The sequence below is a fragment of the Abrus precatorius genome, unplaced genomic scaffold (genome assembly GCF_003935025.1).
Source record: "Abrus precatorius isolate BTA unplaced genomic scaffold, Abrus_2018 Scaffold7, whole genome shotgun sequence".
NCBI lineage: Eukaryota > Viridiplantae > Streptophyta > Magnoliopsida > Fabales > Fabaceae > Abrus > Abrus precatorius.
Genome location: NW_020874417.1, coordinates 3833824 through 3855265, shown reverse-complemented (window position 1 = coordinate 3855265; position 21442 = coordinate 3833824). Strand labels below are relative to the sequence as shown.

At 31.2% G+C, this 21442-nt stretch overlaps 2 protein-coding genes across 2 annotated transcripts; both read right to left on the bottom strand.

The window, feature by feature from the left end:
- Positions 1–968: 968 nt before the first annotated feature.
- LOC113872087 (protein REVEILLE 8-like) lies at positions 969–6369 on the bottom strand. Its single transcript, XM_027509339.1, has 9 exons — positions 5949–6369; positions 5704–5761; positions 5506–5629; positions 5257–5415; positions 5019–5144; positions 4818–4927; positions 3154–3213; positions 1603–1728; positions 969–1509 (listed from the first exon to the last, which is right to left on the bottom strand). Exons 1-8 carry the CDS (start codon positions 6101–6103, stop codon positions 1633–1635), a joined length of 888 nt encoding a protein of 295 aa, XP_027365140.1. The 5' UTR covers positions 6104–6369; the 3' UTR covers positions 969–1509; positions 1603–1632.
- A 5779-nt stretch (positions 6370–12148) lies between these two features.
- Positions 12149–12775, bottom strand: LOC113870788 (acetylglutamate kinase, chloroplastic-like). Its single transcript, XM_027507247.1, has one exon. It carries the CDS (start codon positions 12773–12775, stop codon positions 12149–12151), a length of 627 nt encoding a protein of 208 aa, XP_027363048.1.
- Between the last annotated feature and the right edge of the window lie 8667 nt (positions 12776–21442).

The window sequence follows — 21442 nt, the reverse complement described above, 5'->3', positions numbered from 1 at the left end:
TTTGACAAAAAGAATTCTTTAATTATTCATAAAAATTATTTTGAAGTGGTTTTTTTTTGGAGGTGGAGAATATCCGTTTTGAATCACTTTTATTTGTTAGTTGTACCATTTTTTTTTTGTTTTTCTATAAATGTTTTAAAGTTTTTTCAGCATATTTTGAAAATAAAATTTTAGAAGTGATTCGTAAATAGTTTTTAGAATTTTTTTGAAAATGTATTTAATAATTTTGAAAATAACAAAAAGAAATTAATTTAAATAAAAGAGGGTGCAAATAGCAATTTTCATGTCACAAAAGAAGGGGGGGGATCAGCATATGACACTTCTAATCCTACCCCTAATCAACGCTTGTTTCTTTAAAGGGCAGGTTTAAATTGAAGCCGCACAAAGATAAAGTGGTAACTTTATTTAATGCAAAAATGTCACTAGTAAAAGTATGTTTTGAGAGGATGTCAACTAGTTAAAACAATATTTAAATATGTAGAAAAAGAAAAAGGACTTAAACTAGTGTAATAAATGGTTTACCCAAAAAAAAGTTTAATGAGGAATTAACGAAGAAAAATTCATCCTGCCTAACACACACAAAATCATATTTGTAAATCGTGGTAAACCTGTTAAATGAATAAATTGTACACACTCCACTGTTTAAGGTATTTCACATGATAAAAGAAAAATCCTTCGACGCCGGTGTTATGACAAAAATATTGAGATCAATAAATTCAAAATAACCAAACGAATTTCATCATTAAGAAAATTAATCGGATTAAAAATAATGTACCAATAAGCTAAATTAATATATATTATATTCAATTTTTAATATAAATAATTTTTGCCTATAGCATGCTCTTGTATCCTGATCTAAACCCAAATCACTACTGCTTGTTGGAATGAATGACTTATTGATAAGATATTACTTGCTAAATTGATGTTGCAATCCAAAAGAGAAAAAAAAATGAGGTCAATTCTATTTGGATTTGATTCAGTAAGAAAATATTAGTATTTAGAAAAAAATTGAGAGATGCCCTTTACATTGAAAATGATCCTACCAAAAACTAATCTAATGAAGAGAGCCATTCAACCGGCAAACAAAGACTCACAAAACTGAAACACGAAAATGAAGTGTGTCAAAGTGTGACTTTACATACACATGTTTGGCTACAAAAAGCCACGTTGACAAATAGACAATAGTTACCCCCTCCCTATTTTTCTAATATTTTGATACATCTGTACCATTAAAAATTATCTCATAATATAAACCTATGGGTCTAGTCAAAGGCAATATCTCTAAAAGAGCTAAGAAAATCACTGCAATACAACAATTGTTATGGACCATAGAACCAGCTGAAAAATATGTTTTGTTTTTCAGCTTTCTAACATATACTATTCTGGCTGTGGCTACAAAGGACTACAGTCACATTTACAAGCTTTTACAGCAAGTGCAAGATAATACTCCCATGCCTTACTTCTGGCCGAGTAAAACCTCAGTCTTCCATCCAAATTTGACCTACCTAACTGTAGAATGAGATGTTAAATAAAAACAGATATGAAAACAAAAGAAAACTACATAATAAAGAAAAAGGAATATGAGAAGCAGAAAAGTCATACCAAATGAACAAATTGCCAGGGTTAAGTAGTTTAACATGATAGATTATTTGTCCGCTTCTTGATATCAATTCCTGCTGCAACACCTACTGCCATGTTATTGACATCATATGTTGACAATACCTTCTTCTGAACAAAAAAAATAAAGGTACACTAGTCAGATCTCATATCCCCTATTTAAAAATCAGTTTTAACCATTTTCATTCATCAAAACAAGTTCATGAGAATGAATAAGCATCACTAACTCTTTATTCTGCCTTAGTTTCTTTATCCAAGAATGAAGCAAAGAGATAGGCATTCAGTAGTCATTAACGGAGGGTCAAGAAACTGAGGTGAAGTTTGATGTTGTTGCATTATTTTAATCCTGTTAGTAACATAGGACAATCACTGTCTTCAACAGACAGATATTGTGATAGGTGCATTTATATTTTTGAAATATATTAACTTCAGGTGAAGCTCGTCATATTTTTTGGTTTTCTGAAGAAGGGTGTTTAGGCCTTGTCTGGAAGGCTTATTTTCAGCTTATTTGGGATTAGGGAACCTATTGCAAAAGTTAATATATTTAAATAAAAAATTGTAATTTAAAAGACAAGTGTCTCATAATTTTATGAAATCTGAACAGATGCTCTTAATTTGTAGGTATTTTCAATAAAAACTCATTTTATTGTGCAGTGTTAGCAGTCTAAACAACTCATGAAATTAATTCACAAATATTAATATAACAACTACTTGAATTTATCAAGTAATTGGGAGCTATTCAAAAATCAATGCGCCAATAACTATAATATGGTAATCCTAGCACGTCATTGAAAAGTGAAAACTTCTTACAGAAGGAGCCAAGGAGGGAGGACCACCTTTGAACGTATTCCTGTTTGGGCTTATCTATTGTAGTAAGAAAGTTAGTATTTTGAGTTACAAGTTGCGTAGTGATAATGACAACAAATTGTGCATAACCATGAAGATTAAGATTCACAAGCAAGGAATTGTCTGTAGTCTGTACCAGCAATCCCAAAAGCTTAAGCGGTTTAGTGAAAACATAAAGGGTTTTATATAATATTTCTAACACATGCCCCCCATACAAGAGTCGTTTGGGCTAGAAGTGTATACAATACATTGGTCTATAATTAAACTTTAATATTGAAAGAATGGGGGCAGCAAAAGAGCTATAGATACAATGTCATGAACCAGCAATCCCAAAAGCTAAAGCTGTTAGGTGAAGGACACGTGAATTATCTTATATCATACTTCTAACAGGATTAATAATGCTCTTTCAATTTGTTCAGAAACGCAAAACTTCAAGAAGACGGGGTTGTACTTCACCCTACATATAGCAAAATCAGAATGATATCTGTGGATTTGGCATTTTACCTCTATGAACCACAGTAACTAGATGAGATTAATCAGATTACATGATAGTGCAGATCATTTAATTCAAACTAAATAATACTTGAAAAGAATACAACTACTTTTCTTTTTAAAATAGAATAACTTTTTTCCTGCAAATATGTGGCAAAAACTATATAATCGTCATTGGGGATTGATATTGAAACTTACAATGGGCTCAAAGTCGGGGCTAGACAAGTTGACTGTGAGGTTTCTCATTAACAACAAAACCTGCAGAAGAACACCAAATATACACAAGTCAGAAACCACAAATTGAAAAATAAAAAAGTTTGTTTACTCATTAGTCCCTTTTTGCCTCATTTTGCTTTTCTGGTGGCAGAAAGAGGGAAGATAAGGGAATATGAGCTGAGGAAGAATAAGGCCATTATATGGGTGAAAGAAATTGTAACTACTCCCTTTGTGAAGACAGACGAGTAAAGAAAGCTCAGGAAATGTAATATGTTTTGGGTCTTTTGAGAAAATGGTATTCACATTTCCATTCATAAACTCGTACCATTCCAGGCATATATCAGAAGTCATGAACTAGAAAACTATGATATTAAGCTCACATGTTATTGTATGTTGATCATTATGTTGGCAACGAGATTTAAAAGCTCATTAAATGTCAATTTGGACTAACAGCATTTCTGGTTAGATGCATAGAAGCCATCCTTTAGTGTAAACATATAATATAGCTTTAACAAACTTTATACACAGCTTTCCAGCAGAGAAAAATCAACAGCCGAATATAGGCATCTCCCATGACATTTTGATTAGCTATATCATGTCACCTTATCTTGCCCCAATACACTTAAATAAAATAACATACTCAGCCTTATTGAGGCAAACTATTTCGAACTATAAAGGAATGGAGCAATCGGTCTTATATTTCACTATAGTACAATGTTCCTTACTTCACAACGAAAAGGAATCATAAAAGGCAAGCAGCATTACTTATGCCATTATTGTAACTTGGAAGTTTATATTGACCACAACTTTTATCGTGGGAACCTAGCTATACCTGACAACAACAACTTGCTTGGTTCACTCACAGTTAAAGAAAAGGTAAATGTCATGAACCAATTATCTCGAGCTTAAGATATCAGGTGAAAATACGAACCCCCTCATGCAAGATCCCCTTGAGCTTAAAGTGTGCACAATGGACGAGCTCACCTAACCTTAATTTAAATTCAATCTTTTGCTAGACGAATGAGGGTGGCAAGGACCGAATTTCACACCATTTGGTCCTAGAAGTGCCAATACCATATTATGAACCAACTATCCCGAAACTTAAGCTGATAGGGGAAGGAAAATAAATGATTTTATATTTTCTTACAGTAAATTTTAATTTAAAGGAAAATTTTGACATGTCTTGGAAGACATTCAGAACAGTCAAATTCCAGCAACAAGGTTCTTCTCACGTTTATTTTTTCCTTTCAAATCATGCTTTGACTCAATGATTCAAAATACTATCATAGGATTTCTTCCCTAGGCAATTGGTTTACTGACCTTATTCTGAACCAAAAGGATCAACACACCTCAAGTAGAATAGTCAAACAGAAAGGCTATATCATTTTATGCTATCATGAGCACATAAAAATTATGTTCCTCAAATGGCCTCATCAAACTTCCTAATTCTTCTTTGAGAGGAAGAACAGTTGTTCATAATAAAATTGAGATGCATCCTGGAAGTTATGTTTTGATTGTTTTTTAAGTGAATGAATACCTGTCTAATTATACTGCTAAAGTTTTACCACTGAAACTACTTCTATCAGAAGGGAGGGGTTGTATATCGTATTAAATGATGATAAGTTTCATTCAAATATTCCACTCACAGTTTCAAAATTTATAGGATCCATTTCCTTCAGCTTCTGGACATGATCGTTTGTATCTGGATCAAAAACACTCCCTATGAAACTGTAAACTTCAGCAAAGTCTGGCAAACCTGAGAAATAAGGTCAAAATTACAAATAACCATCTGTTACTATATTCAACCTGAAAATGAATGCAAAATAAAAAACAAAATATCAGATTACCATGAAGCATAGGAGCTTGTTTCCCTTGCTTTGGTATCTCAGAAGCCGGTAGCGTTCTGGTAGAGTTATCAACACCACTAAGACCACTGTTGGTAATCTGTGTTATCCCCTTTGATCCAATATCAGCTGAATCAGTAACGTCATATAACATAATAAGTGGTGGACAGTTCCATTTAGTACAGTAAAGACTATTGACTTCAAAATTCAAACAAACAGCTATAAAAAGAAGTATGCATGCCTTCATTTCCATGAAGCTTGTTGAGTTCATCCTGACATGTCATGGATTTACCAGATCCAGCATTCATAAGCAGGGAAGTCTCATCCCATGTGGCATAGCCAGGTGCAAGTGTATTTGTCGAAGAAGGATAACCAATGGAAGCTGGAATTGGCACCAAAACTGGAAAACCCAGAAATTAGCATGTCAGGGATGCATGAAATATTGTACTTTTAGGGACACAGAATATCACCATCTCAAATAGAAGCAAACCATTTTTTGATGCCTTTTGTGGGTAAGGATGAGCAGCTTTGCGCTTAGGACGAGGAGGAGGCACATGCGCTATTGTCCCATTCTTCTGAACTTTCAAGAAGTATTTTTGAGCATGGCTTCGAATCTGGAAAAGTTACTAGTTAGTCACAAACAATGCCTGAATAGAATACAAACACAACCAAAAACCACTCTCCTAACCTGAATAACTGTTTTAGAACCTACAAAATCTTCAATTTTCTTCCAATCCCTGTCAAATCTGAACAATCCACAAGATCATGTAACTAATTGAATTGCAGATTACTTCATGCAATTAAAACCATAGATGCTACATCTACAACATCATTAACACGTCAGACAATTTTACAGGGACTTTAAGCAAAGGCTGCCAAAGTAATTGAAGAGTTGAGAATAAAATTGGAAATAGAACACAAAATGAGACTAACAGTTGAAGAGCTTCGAGAAACTTGTCGTGTTCTTCCTCAGTCCAGCTTTCCCTTGACTTGGTTATGGTGTAAGGCTTTCTAACCTTCTTGCCAGACCCATCAGTGTGTGGTGCTGATGTAGCCATTGACTGAGAATTGCAAGTGTTGGAGTTCATGCTCCGCCACAACGACCATAGACTAAGTTTGAAGTGTTAGAGATAGAGAGAGAAACTGTGATGAATGTGGCGGGCATATGTGCGGTGCACAATTTCAGACCGAGCAATTGTCCCAACACAACTTCCACTACGCCAATTTCATCGTCCCTTGTCCGGTCCCATCACGACAGAATATTGTCCTCTCGTTTCATACACCATACGCACACATTCTCCTCCTATCGTAACCAAAACATATCAATATTTTTTTATACACTTCCAAATAAAACAAATCAAAATGCAAGGTTACAAATTCTTATATTTTTAGTTTCATTCAAAAATATTAAATCAATAAGAGCTTGTTAATTGTCCATATCAGCAACCACAGTTCGCTATTTAACGTATCCACCAAACCTTAACAATTGTAATACGATTAGGTGAGCCAACCTTATTAGTCTACTCACGTGCTTTGTTGACCAAATTGCACCTTTAATTTTTATAATAATTAGCATAAAAACTATATTTATAAGGTTTCTATTTTTATATTGAATATTTAAATATTAGCACAATAATTATTAAAAAAGATGTATATTGAAATATTGAAAAAATGTGATAATAAAAAGAGTATTTATAATGTATTTGTATGCATGGAGTGTGGTTGAGGAGGGATGTGTGGTCGATGGAGGCGGCGAGGGAGTGGGGTCGGAGGGCTCCGGTCCACTAGTTTTAAGGGAAGGTGTTGAATGGCTGGGATGGGCCACAAGGATCTTGCGGCTCTCAATAATTGAATTGTTTGTGGTCCTTGTTAACGTTCCACACCCTCACAACTTCACCGTTTTTTGTTACCCATTTACTACGCAAGCTTTCTCTCTCCAACGCCACACCGACACGTGGACGCTACTTATCCACTTCTCAACTCTTTCCACTCTCCCTGCCGACTCCCATTAATAAACGTTGAGCTTACCACTGTTATTTTCAGTTTAGTGTTGAGCAAATTTGAAGGAAAGAGTGTTCTTTTTCATCAATATTAACAATTGAAGTTTACTGTTAAACCTTTTCAATCGTTTTGTATTTGGCTCCTTCCTCCTTCAGTAAAACTAGGTGTCTATTGGAATGGATTTAAGGTCATTAATAGAATAAGTTGAAGGTTTTAGAGTTGTATACAAAACATTGGGAGTATGTACTCAAACTGCAAAGGTGATTGACTACACCATAACCAATGATTAGATCTTTGAAGCATTCCTCAATTCACTTTGAATTGTGCTTCCAAACATCCAACAATCGCACTAAACAACAGATGACATGTGATCACCCAACTATTAGCATTTAGTGGCCGATGTGTGCTCAATCTTGTTCATATTTAAAATATAAAAAAAATTTAAGTTTTGATTTACTTGTTCCAGAAAGTTTACTTCTCCCTTAAGGTTTTTATTGTTTATATTTTATTAAGAAATTCTCACTCTTTTACAACAATTTTATATTAAATTTATCATTTTTGTTCTCTATAAATGTTATTTCGTGCGCATGTTATAAGCTAAATTTGATAAAAATGTATAAAAAATATTTAATTTATATCTATTTTTCAACCATTTAATATTTTGAAATCTTTAAAATATAATATTAGTATTTTGCATTCAGAAATAATAAAAACAAATAAATAAAATTGCAAAACATAAAAAAATTTAGATTAAGTGAAAGAACTAAATAAATCATTTTAATTGGATGATAATAGTATAAATATACAAATATGGAAAAATGTTTAATTCAATTTTTTTTACCAATATTGAAATTTGATGTTTTAAAATTTTAGTTTTCCCAAATTTTTTATCTTATTTCTTCAATTCTCATTTTTATTTTAAAATATTTTTTGTTTAATTTAAAATAACAATAAAATAAATTGTATAATATATTATAAAATTGATAAGTTTAATTCAACTAATTTTAATTAATAAATATTTGATTAAAAAATTAAAATTGAAAAAAAAACAAAAATAATTTTTTTTACAAAATTAACTACAGTATAAATGTTAACAATTTTATTTTTATATTTTTGAATTGCAACCGTTTCTCTTTTAAAATTTTTATTTTGGATGTTATCAATTAAAAATTATAACAGAAATATTCAATTTGAAATCTTTTTTAAATTATTTAATTGTTTTTATATTAAAAAGTTATAATATTAAAAAATTGACACAAAAATAATAATAAATTTAGAAAACAAATAAAACAATTGTCTTTATATTAGATGAAAGAATTGAAATAAAAATAAAAATTAGATTGGACCCTGTGTAACAAGTCCCAAGAAAGATACCACACCCATGTGAAGCACGACAACTTTATTCGCAATTTTTATATTTAAGGACCAAATTACAAACAAAGCAAAACCGAATTTATCAACTAATGGTATCAAATTATTGTCATAAAATAATTTTTAAGTAAATCCAAATCTTTTTTGAATAAGTTGTTATATTTGATGAACGAAATATTTTCTCATTTGCAAAAAGATTTGTTGTCAACTTTCATTAAAATATGCAGAAAAATTTATGTAGTCTAGGATGTAAGCCTAGGTTGTCTCCCATGAATCATTGGACGAGTGATCAAATATCAAACATGTAGTATGCAATGTATTTAGAAAGCAAGTAAAAAAAGGAGTTTTGTGATTTCAAGTTCAATCAACTTAAGCAGAAAATTAAATTGTAAAGTTCAATCGATAAAATGTAGTAACCCCTAGTTCATTCATATAAACTCTATCCCTATTCCTCTCAAGATTTAATATTCTTCCTCTCCCCCCAGAATTAGGTTGATTTAACAAGTGAAAATCAACCTTATGTTTTCATATGAATTAAGTAATCCAATAAACTTCAATCTCTCATTCCTTGATTATGCAATATTAGAATTAAACAAGAATTAAGCAATTCAAATTTAGAATTTCCTTAAAACAAATTAGGGTTCATTACACAATGCTCCCCTCATTCAACTATTAATTCAATTCAAGAGTTTGGGAGGAAGAAATTCATGTAAGAAAAAGATTTGCATTGACATTCAAAAACCTAAGAATTCAAGAATCCATATGAACTCACTAGAGATTACAAGAAAATTAACCCTCCATGAGGATGGGTCTCACAATTACAAAATGAAAGTAAAGAGAAATCAATAACATCAATACAAAAATCAAAGAGAAGTAAGGAGAAAATGGAAATCAAACTTTAGGTTGGACCCTTGGCTGTCACCAAAGGCCACTCTAGGCTCTGCAAGTGTTCCTAAATTGGTAAGCAATCTTAAAGTGTGTAAAAGCTCTCCTCCCCTCTTTTTTTATCCTAAATGGTAAAAATTCATATATAGAAAAGTTGATACCTTCAGAGTAGTTACTCTCGTTCACGACAGTGAATACTCTTGAGCATAGTGATTACTATCGTTCACAAGAGTAAACATGTGCATGGTTCTGAACTCTGGGGCTCTCTGGAGTGTTTACTATCGTTTTCGAGAGTAAACACGCGCAGATCTGGTTGTTTCTTTTGGCTCTGGAGTGATCACTATTGCTTCTGAAAATGGTTACTCTGGCCTGCCCTTTGGATCTAGCTTGCTGTTGTGTCCACTATCACTTCTGAAAGTGGTCACTTTCAACTCAAAATTTCTCAAAGGCTAAAAATCCATGTAATGAGTTTAGAAATTCTTGCATAATTATTCAAATGATCAAAATTACAAATTATATCTATGTAAATCAATGTAAATTAACCAAAAATTAAGAAACCTATGAAATTTGACCAAAATGATGTTTTTATGTTATTTACACTTCCTAAATCTATTTTTTCTATTAAAGAACACTAAAAAGATAAGTAAAAATCTAATAAATTGTGGATTCATCAAGTGCCTACTTTTTATTCATTTTTCTTAATTCCAGTTTTTTAATCCATTTTCATATTTTTATGAGTAAGTTATAAGCATAATTTTAATATTTATGGGAAAGGATACATACTGAAACAATCATGCTTACATCCATTTCTATAAAAATTTTATGGATAAATATCTGGATCACAGTTTAAATCCATTTAAAATAGTCGTTACTCGTTAGATCCAAATTTGCATAAGCCTGTCCCGAATTGGAATCTTAACACTGGATATAATGAGAACATGATATTTAGGCTCTTTGCCTCACATGTCATAACCCATAAGCTTTGAAACTCCAATATCATTTTCTTCTTACTTGCTCGTCAATTTTTTTCAATTACAAATGGGACTTCCAAGTTCCAAGAATCTCCATAAATTAAATGGTGGCAATAATAACAAAAGCTGCTCTACAATTGTGATTGCTGTTAATTTCTAAGTATTTCCATTCTTTGATTTTCTTCTTCTTTTCGGGTGAGCTTCACTTTGCTGCTGGAGTTTTCATATCTAGACAACCAATTTCCCTTGATCTTTCATTTTGATGTGATACCAATACCATGTCTGTTTCTGGATAAATAGTTGTTTATTTCTAAAGAAAGTGTGTGCTTTTGTTTCTGATCACAAAGAACTTGAATACATTTTATGTATGGTATGCTTCGGCGTATGCTCTGCTGTATTCATTAAGCTTTGTCGTGCTTTTTGTTTGGTATGCTATAGGTGTCAAATTTTGCGTGGTCGAGTGCATTTCTGGTTCTCCATGCTTATTATTAGTGTTTAAATTTGAGCTGAATATTTCTGCAAGTCAAAAATTTAAGACAGTCATTTGTGTAGGTTTAATAATGAAGATTCGAACTTAGAATTGAATGCTGTTAGTGTATTGAAATATGGTTGAGTGCATTTCTACTGATTATTGTTGTTTACATTTGAGTTGAATATCTCTGCATGTTGAAAATTTAAAGACAATCACATGTTAAATGTTTAATAATGAAGATTCAATTTAGAATTGAATGCAGTGACTAGTGTCGGAATATAGCTTTGTTTTTAGTCACCATGCATTTTGTAATGACAGGTGGCAGCTGCTCAACTACTTTTCAGATCAAATGATACAAACGTCAGTGATGTTTTATTCATCAAACATGAGAATACCAACAAGAGTGATAACCATGAACAAGAAGAGTTAGTTTCAGAGGAGAGGGAATACAAGCAGAGAGAAAGGTTTAGAGCTCCACATAATTCTCCACCTTTTATCATTCTTATGTTGCTTCATGTGGTAATTTCCATCATCGTACCACATACCATTCTATTATAACTAACTGTCCCATTTTAGCACAAAGGCTCGTGACATTACCCTAAGGTGTCCAAACAATGGTTATACTCAACAAACTTGCAATCATTCACATTTATAGTTTCAATTTTCTAATATGTATGTGTTGTCCATCACTATCTGACTTTGCTTTTATAATTTCTAATTTCTTCTTTTTGATTTGTTCAATAAAAGGAAAAAGTCTCTAGTTGCTGACCAAGGTAAAACCAAAGGATCAGAAGATAAATCCAACATAATGGACATTTCAATAGACAGTGGTTCCAAAGGGCAAGTGCTCCTAATATCAGATGATGGTGACGACACTGGTCACGAGATTAAGAATCAAAGTAGCAACAAGGAAGAAAATGATGATGATATCGAGAGGGAGGGAGTCGGGAAATTCGGAAGCACACTCAAGCCCTGCTGCAGTTTCTTATCCCAAGGGTGTTCGCTGCAGCAGGTGGTTAGCTAGAGTGGCTAGCCACGCTATTCTAGAAAGCAGGGGCTTAACTACAAAGCAAATATTGAAACAAAGACCTACTGGATTCCGACGAAGAAGCACATAAAGGGAAGACAGATTTATCACAGTTTGATTAGGCCCTTTATAAACCTGCGTTTCACATTGAAGTCTAGTAGTGGCATAGAGTGTTTGTCATGAAAAATTCCTTATAAAAAACTTGAGCAATTCTACTCCTTTGAGCTATGAGCTAGCTTTTATGAGTAAATTAGGCCAGTCTATTTCTAATAAATTTATTGAACGTGTTTTACATCCTTAGGCCAAACATTGGTTAACTTTTGTGTTCTGAATAACAGGACATTTATGCATGGACAAGGACTGCTCCTAAATTTAACTAAAGTATCCCAAAATGCATTGGAGATGGTTAATAAAAACTCTGCTGTCTGAACTCATCTGCCGCCACCGACGTCACCACCGGAATGTGGTTACTTTTGACTAACGATCGGAGAACGGTTGGATCCACTCTTGAAACCTCGCCGACAAATCCTAGGTCTGCGGCTTTAGGGCTAGGGCGCGCCGTTAGGAGGCGGCCATCCATGCCGGAAAGGCCGAAAACGGTGGCTCTGGCCTTGTTGATGAGCGAGACGAGCGTTTTATTGACCTTGCCGACGAGGACGATTTCCATGGTGTCAACATCGGTGACGCGGAGGCCGTCGCGAAAGACGGCGGGAATGTTGAGTCGGTTGAGCCAGTTGTTGATCTCGGGGCCGCCACCGTGGACCATGACGGGGCGGAGGCCGACGCAGAGGAGGACAAGGTCGTTGATGACGGAGGCTTGGAGTTCCGGGGACTTCATGGCTGCGCCTCTGTACTTGACGACGATGGTTTTACCTCTGAATTTCTGAAAGAAAGGGAGCGATTCGGAGAGGACGTCGACTCGGTACTGACCCGGAGTGGCTGACTCAGTGGCGGGGGGTGGAAGCTGGATTTGGCTAGCCACCGCTGATATGGTACGAGAGCGAGTGGAAGGGTAGGAGAAATTAGAGGGCATTGTGGTTTGGGTTTTGGTTTTGGTTGTGAATGGAAAAGATGAACACATATTATTGAAGCTTTTTGCTGCCCCTCCCACCATTTTGTTTACAGACAGTGTGTGTGAACTGTGAAGTCGAAGTTACCGAGTAAGGAGAGTTTTAGTATTCAATGGCTACTGTCATTTTATGCACTTCAACTGTTTATTTTATGGTCATTTTTCATTACGTGCTATGCATACTTATTTTCTTTTTTTTATAATAATAATAATTATTATTATTTATGTTTTTTGTCTTTACTTATTTCTGGCAGTTACATTTAGTTTTAGGTAAATATAAATATGGAAAACTCAAAATCATGTTTACAAATATATTTATGTTTCTTTTAAAAAACATGCCCCAACACCAATTGCGAACAGGGGATTCAATTTTTCAAAATGAGACTAGGCGTGACAACAGAACAGAAGTAAATGCAATGGCAACTTTGTAATTATATTTTTTTATTATATAATACTAAATACTACAAATTTGAATTGAAAAATACTATTCATATTTTTAATCGACACCAATCGGTAGGATTGGACATTGAAGATGCTTGTTTGGTCGAAACAGATGCAGAGATATGAAAGACAGCTCATTTCCTCGGTGCAATAGCTGCAAATGTTTTGTGGATAATCTTAATAATATGTCCAAATCGTTTACGATTATAGCATTGCATTGTATGCTTTGGTTTCGCCCTGGTGCAGCCTAAGCCACATCAACAGGAGTACTAGTTACTTTATGATTATCGCTCTTTAAATAATAATTTGTTGCTCTTGCGAAGGAGTTCACCTAGGCAAGTATCTAAGGAGGGTACAGGGGCACTATTAATCATACAAGAATAAATAGTTTCAAATTCATATATTAATTTTATCAAAAATTAATCTCTTTTGCAGGTTTTATAGACCTTTTAGACATCAGAGAAAGTTTCAGTAAGAAAATTAGCAACAATGATATCAGTCCATAAGTTTTGAAAACTTGAATAATAATTTTTAATTAAAAGACCCCATTGTATCAAATTTCCCAACTCATACTCCAACTGTAATCTCCTTACTACATTGTCCTGACAGTATACCCTTTTCAAATACTGTCACGTTTCTTTGACAATCTTGTGTAGCCTCAGATTAAGAACCAAGTGCGATTCAACGGAATTAATTATCTAACTCATGACACGTGTATCTTTGACCTCCCACTTAGTCAAGTTCTATGTTTCTTTAAGTTTTGAATCATTCTTGTTAATATCATCTCATTCTTTTTTTTTTTTTGACCAATAATTTAAACTAAAATTTCTTTAAAAAATAATTTTTTCTAAGTGAAACGAACATGTAATGATTTTAAGTTTTCACTAGCTATAATATCATGTCAAAAATTAAAAGATGCCAAGAAAAAGAGTAAAAAATGTTATGGGAAAAATGTGTCACTTCTCTACTCTTTTTTTTTCTGGTTAAATAGGTTAATCAACAATTGTTTTACAGGTCAAATAATAGGAGTCATGAAGTTTAGCCTAAAAATCTATCAATTACAACTTATTTTCAATAGGAAAAAATTGTAACAACTATTCTATCAATTACAATAAAAAATTATTACAAATATACATAATAATAATATTTATAGACAAGCTTGATGATAATCTGCATAATAAATGCTGCACGAGCCATTAACACAAAAGTATTTAACTTGGTTTGGAGATCGTTATTTTCTATTGTATTAAGTAGGGCATATTGGGTGAAAGCAATGACATGAATGAACATTGAGTCCTATTCAACATTGCCTTATTCATTTTTGTCTCCTTCATTGACTTTCCCTTTCTATTTGTTGATGACACGTATTGTTTCAGCCAACATTCTCTCAAGTACGAACACTTTAAGGTGCAAAAATCTATATCAAACTGAGCAACACAAGGACATTGATCAAAAGGAGGCTTGAGCTACTAAGAACAAGGATGAGACATGTCTCAGGATTATGGATGGGACGGCTCTATTAATTCCCATTGTGACAGAGTTTATGAAATTATGACTCAAGGTTCATGGAGAATGGCCAGCACCAGCATTCAAAATCCAATTGTTTAGCAGAGTTCTAAGTTCTAACTGATCCTTGTGTAATGTGTGTTTCATGTTCGAGCCAGTGAACCCATATGTGGTATGGCTTTGTCTTCCACGTATCCACAGTTTTTGTGGTCCCTCCCCAAAGGAATACACGTAAGGCTTGTCTACCCTTTTGAATGAGTCACAATTGGGTCCCTATTATGGGTGACACCAAAGAATGTCCAATCCTATTCATTGGGTAAGAATTTCTCTTATTTTCAAGTTTGTCTGGTCACTAGAGCAAGGACTTGACTTTGGTCTCTAGTGTGTTATCCAACCGTCCCAGATGTTTTATCTTGTCTCATGCTTCCATTTTCAGTCTATTTTCAAGCAACTTATATAGTAATTATGTGTTTGTATCACATTGACATGAGTTAAGTGAAAGTGTTATATTCTGGAGAAAAATTCTAAAGCTAATCAAGTCTGTAAATTAAAATAAAGTAAGATTTACTAATTTAGACTTCTAAAATGTCTTGATAAATTTCTAATTTTAAGGTGAGATAAAGTATCACCTGAACTAGTATAACATAATAATTAGAGCATGATAGGTCCTCACCTTTTTAGACTTTAGATTAACAAGTTTGACGTAATGGTGTGTTTAAAATGCAGACATTTTTGTACTAATTTGTGATCTTAAAATTACCATTATGATATGTGTAAGGCTGATAGATTTGGTGTTTACCATCATGTTTCCTATATCATATAAACTTTTCACTCTACAGCTGGAAGACACCCCACTAATCACTGTATCTTATGGCAGAAAACCTATTTATCACTTAAATGACTATAAACTCTCTCAAGGGTCATCAATCAGCACTAACTTTAAGGTTTTCGTCTCATACTTCATTTTGGGGCCCAAAGGGTCCATGTAACAATACTTAATGTCTCAACTCTCCAGCATTATAAATATACTCCTCACTTTTGTCCCAAACACTTGACAGAGTTGCGTTGTTTCTTTCACTATTTGTCTCTGCCATAAACTATCTGCTGCTTCTGTTCAATACTAGGTATATCCTCAAAAACTCATTCATTTGAAGCAATGCCAAAAACCAATGAAAATGCTGAATCACCAGCTTCTAAGACGGTTAAACTTCCTCCAAGAAGAGGCCAGATCAAAGCTAAAATAATGACTCAGTTGGTCAAAATGGTAGTAGAAGCAGCAAGAGCAACGTGCAGCAAGGAAAAGGTGGCGGAGGAGCCACACCCTTCACAAACACACGACTCAAGTCAAGCTTAAGTCCAGAGAGTCATTCTTAGCATTAACCTGGTTGGATAAACAACCAACTTCATAGTAGCTCCAACAATGTCTCTAGATGATTCTATAATTAGTTTCTGGTTCTGGGTTATGTCTTAATTTGCAGCTTAGCATAGTATGTAGTAACTTCTATGGTACTCTATTTCCATTTCACTCTAATAACCGTACCTCTGTTACTTAACATGTGTACCGCACCTCACTATATTTGCTTCGTGATTTCAAGCTTAAAAGTGAGTGTGTTGCTCTTTCGTGATAATAATATGCTCCTCTTTTTTTAATGTTATTTATTTTGGATAATATAATTGAAAGCTGTTGTGGTAATACAAGGTGGCATCATTGGTGGGTTTCTGTCCTTCATGGGTATGCTTTAAGTGAATAAATAGAAATTCGTTGTTATGTGAAGTTAACTATTAGACCAAAAAGGTTTAATTTCTTCGCATGAATAATTTGTTGGGTATCCTTCAAATAGAATGGACATATATTCTACAATGATCAAATTTTAATATTTGATGCAACAACCTACAAGTTAGGTAGGGAACCAAGCCAGAACTATACAATTATTGGGAAGGAATAAGACCTCAGAACAAAGAAGAAAACATCCAATTTGGGCTATGATCTTAAAGTCTCCATTGTAAATAACTGCATGATGAGGTCTCGGGCAGATCAAGTTAGTCGCATATTTCGAATGGCTTTTCAATGCACAGAACAAGAAAAGGCCAACATAACATCAAGGTGAAAACCTTTAAAAAAGTTATAGGTCCATGCTCCACACATGTAACCTAAAACCAAGACAACGATGTTTGAGGAATCCACCATCTTTTAAATGTTGTAATCAGTTAATGCTAGTGCTCCATCTATTCCTTTTAATGATAATAAAATTTGTTTCATAGTCCTGTGACTTTTTTCGACGGGTAAAGCAGTTAAAGTAACTGAGAAATACTATGAGAGTTTTATGTTGGAACTTAAAAGTTGTTATCTTGTCAAATTTTAACATGGATCAAATCTACCCTTGTACACCCCTGCATTGATGATTTTAAATGGACTTGTTTAATCAGTAACCCTCGATCGGAACCACAATAGTTTCACATTGAGTTTCTAATTCCTAATGTTGCATTAAGTGATCAACTATTAATGCTGCATTTAGTTAGTCATGTGCTCTTTCCTTCTTCGGCTGCTTAGGACCTAACTCTCATTTTCAATGTCCATCCATCAGTATTCATATACATCATTTTGAGTGCTCGAAAGAAAAAAAGCTTTTAAATTTAACCCATTTTAATTTAGACTTTCGTTTTTCTTTAAATACTTCTAATTCAACACTATAGTGCAAGAAAATGAAGGAAAAAATCAAATTAAATATCTTTAAGGTATTTAAATCTTCAAGTTAAAAATAATTTTAGTCTTTATAAATGTAATCATTTTTTTTAATTAAATTTTCTTTTAACAATAATCACTTATTTATAAATAATTAATTTCAAAATTTATTATTATCTTATTTTCATTAATTGCTGATGTGATGAATAATATATCACGTCATCCCCCATCATCACAGTTATTTATCACGATAAAAAAAAACTTGAATTAATAAATAATTAAATAAAAATTATTATATTTTCAAGATCAAGAATATATTAAAAAAATTATTTTTGAATATTTTTATGACAAATTAAATTGATATTTAAATGAAGTAAAATTGAGTTGTATATTTCAATGTATAAATATATCATCATTGGTTACATTAATTCCTTACATGACTAAGTCGTTAGTTACCTTGCTGGACATGTTGATTTGATTCGTTCAAATTCATTTGAATGGAAACCTTGTTGGGCATATCTCTCACATTTAAATGTTTAGCTAATGGTCTCATCGTACTTGAATGGAAACCAATATCTCTGTTTATGCCCATTCAAAGGTACATGACTAAGTGGGTGGGCTCCTACAACCGGCCTAGATGTCCAACTTTTATATAGAGTTTGTATAATATTACTTTAATTCTTTATTATATTAATTCTTTTATCTCATTTTTTATATTATATTATATATATATAATTAGAGCAGAATATTTTTATACTATTATAAATTTAAAAAATTTATATTTGATTTGAATTTTTCATTTAACTTATATTTAAAGGGTTATAATTTATTATTTCACTTATTATTAAATATAAATTAAATGAAAGAATCATATTAAGTATAAAATTTTTTAAAATTATATTCATGTAAGAAGATTATTTCTCTATATAAATTATTTTTTAAAAATACCTTAATAGTTTAGGAAGAATGAACGGAAGGATTGGTGGGGGGTGAGTGATATACTAATAAGATTGAAATGGACCCAATTTCTTTGAGTGAGATATTTAATGTGACTTAAACATGGTGAGTGAGAGAAAAAAAAAAAAGAAGAAGTGTGTAAGACGATTGATGTGACCAAAAAATAGAAAACATATAGATAAAATAATATAACTCTTTGAATAATGTTTTTTATGCTTGATTTTTAAATAAAATTATTTAATCATAAATAAGAATTATAAAATTTAAAAACATTAAAAATAGAATTCAATTTTAATACAATTTTCATATGAAAAATTTGCATTTTCAATTAGTTTAAAAAAAGTAAGTATAATTTTTAATAATTATTATAAAATCAATGATTCTCAATAATATAACAAAATATTATTAAATAATTATGTAAAATCATATTTAAAATTTTAAAAGACTAGTATCTTGCAATTTATTACCTAAGAAAAATATATATTCACGTAGAGATGAAAATGGGTAGGGTACTATAGTACCCATCCCTATACCCGCGATTTAAAAAATATACATACCTAATTCCATACCCGCGTGAGTATGAATATTAATACGTGTACCCGTACCCTTTGAGTATCCGCATACTCATCTTGTATTCATTACTCGCGTTTGTTTGAGAAAAAAATATTTATAAAAAAATATATTTATATAACTTCACATAAATAGCATAATAATACAAAAATTCAATATGTAGTTGTCGAATAAGGTACAAACATAGATAAAAAAATAAATATTTAAAGATCACAAGTGCTAAATATATTTTAATATAATAATTTTTTAAACTAAAATTCTTAGAAACAATAAACGAAATTAAACACACTAGTTATTTGTCTGCAATAACTTTATCTTGTGTGAGATTTGATTGATTGACAATGTTAGAGCGATAACGAAATAAATCTGCACAATGGGTGACCCTTCGTGTGGGATCACTTGGTAACCTCTTGTGGCGGCATTAAGAACTAACTCTAATGAATAACGTTTCATAATTGTTAAGTCTTAATGAAACTGACATTGAGAATGAGAGTAGAGTTAGGGTAGAGAAGTTCAAGTACTAACAACGAAAAGTGGATATATAAAATATATTTTTTTTAACTTTTGAATTTGAAATTATAAGAAAAATAATAGATTTAATTAAAATAATATATATATATATATATTAATACTATTATTTTTAACTCATATACTATAAGAAAATATTTTGTCAAAAATATAAATTTTTGAAAAGTCATTTTAATGAATTAAATATTTATAATGTATATAAATTTTAAAAGAAAAAAATTGAATAAAAGATAAATGGTCACAATAAAATTTTATAATAAAGAAATATATGTGTATATAAAAAAAAACTATACTTTTTATCTAAAGAAAAATTAACAAATAAAAATAACAATAATTTTTTATATTTTATATCTTTTCAAAAACTTCTTTAAACTAAATAAATAGTAAAAATAATATTATTTAAATTTAATAGATTATAGTTGTGCTTGTAATACATATATTACATAGAAAAATATTTTAAATTAAAATATAAAAAGTAAAATTTAAATATTATCAATAAATAATAAATTCATGGTAATAGTAGGTGATTGTAAAATTTATAAAATATTTACAATATGTTTATTATTTATCATTAATTTAAATATCAATATAATTTTATTAACAAAAATATTTGTGTAAAAAATATTTTATGTATGTCATACATAAATAATATTTAAAAAAAAAGTCAATCTCATATCAACTATGTAATAATTAAATTATATTAGCCTAATTAAATAATATAAAATACTAAATAAATTTTTCTATTAAAAATATAAACCAAAATAAATTTTTTGATTTCCTTTATTATTAAATATATTTTTATATTAATCTTATATAACTTCACATAAGTAATATAATAATACAAAAATTTAATGCATAGTTCGTAGAACAAAGTTTAAGCGCACACACACACACACACACACACATTTATATATATATATATATATATATATATATATGTGGGTATGGGGCGGGGTGGGTACTTAGATACTCATACCCGCACCTATGCCTATTAAAATTTGTGGGTTTTTACCCATACTTGTATCCGTACTCATATAACAGATAAATACCCTACTCATTGTGGGTAAATTTTGCAGGTGTTCATCGGGTACTTTACCAATTGCCATCACGCATAAATGAATGAATCTCAATCATACAATTAAAATAAATTAATACAACTAACTAAAATATATATTTCATTTTTCTAATTTTTTAATTATTGAAGTTAGTTTTTTTATCTTAAAATTTCTGCCATTAATTAACAAGAATATAACAAAGATATAATATATAACTAATTTATACAAATTTGTGAAGATAAAAGTATATAAAACAATTAAAATAAAGGAATACTTTTATCAAATTTTATATATTTTATTTAATAATTTTTTATTAATATATATAAATTAATATTTTCTTACAATTTTATTAATTATTAGATAAAATTTAGAAAATGGGAGACTTAATTTAAACAATCAAAATTTAAAAATAAAAATATTTCATGAATTAAACTATAAAACTATAAATATAATTAAAAAATAATAAATTCTATCCTACTCTCTAAAATGAGGTGTATCCTATACTTTCTTATATAATTAGGTTAGTAGTTTATTTAAAAAAAAACATAAATATCTTTTAATTTTTAAGATATTAAAAAAATTACACCTCTTAAAAAGTATATAATACTCTCTTAACTTCAGGAATACCATAATAAGTATTTAAAAAAATTTATATCTATTTAATCCAAAGGCACTTTTCCGTTGACTCGTTAATTTAAAAAATAATAAAAGTCTTGGTTTTAGAAATAAAAAGAATCACTTATAATGGAGCATTAGCTTAGTTGGGGCTGTAAATTACGTTCCAATTATATGATTTGGATTGGATTGAAATATGAAAAACTGAACCCATTAACCCAATCCCAAATGTATCTATCCAATGCCAAAATTTATAAGAAGATATTTCCCCATATG

Excerpts from the sequence above, each read along its gene's own strand:
- LOC113872087 (XM_027509339.1), bottom strand. The coding sequence starts at position 6,103 with ATGAACTCCAACACTTGCAATTCTCAGTCAATGGCTACATCAGCACCA. Across the intron at positions 5,630-5,703 it reads GTTCTAAAACAGTTATTCAG|ATTCGAAGCCATGCTCAAAA; the intron begins GTTAGGAGAGTG and ends TAACTTTTCCAG. Across the intron at positions 4,928-5,018 it reads ACAAGCTCCTATGCTTCATG|GTTTGCCAGACTTTGCTGAA; the intron begins GTAATCTGATAT and ends CTTATTTCTCAG.
- LOC113870788 (XM_027507247.1), bottom strand. The coding sequence starts at position 12,775 with ATGCCCTCTAATTTCTCCTACCCTTCCACTCGCTCTCGTACCATATCA.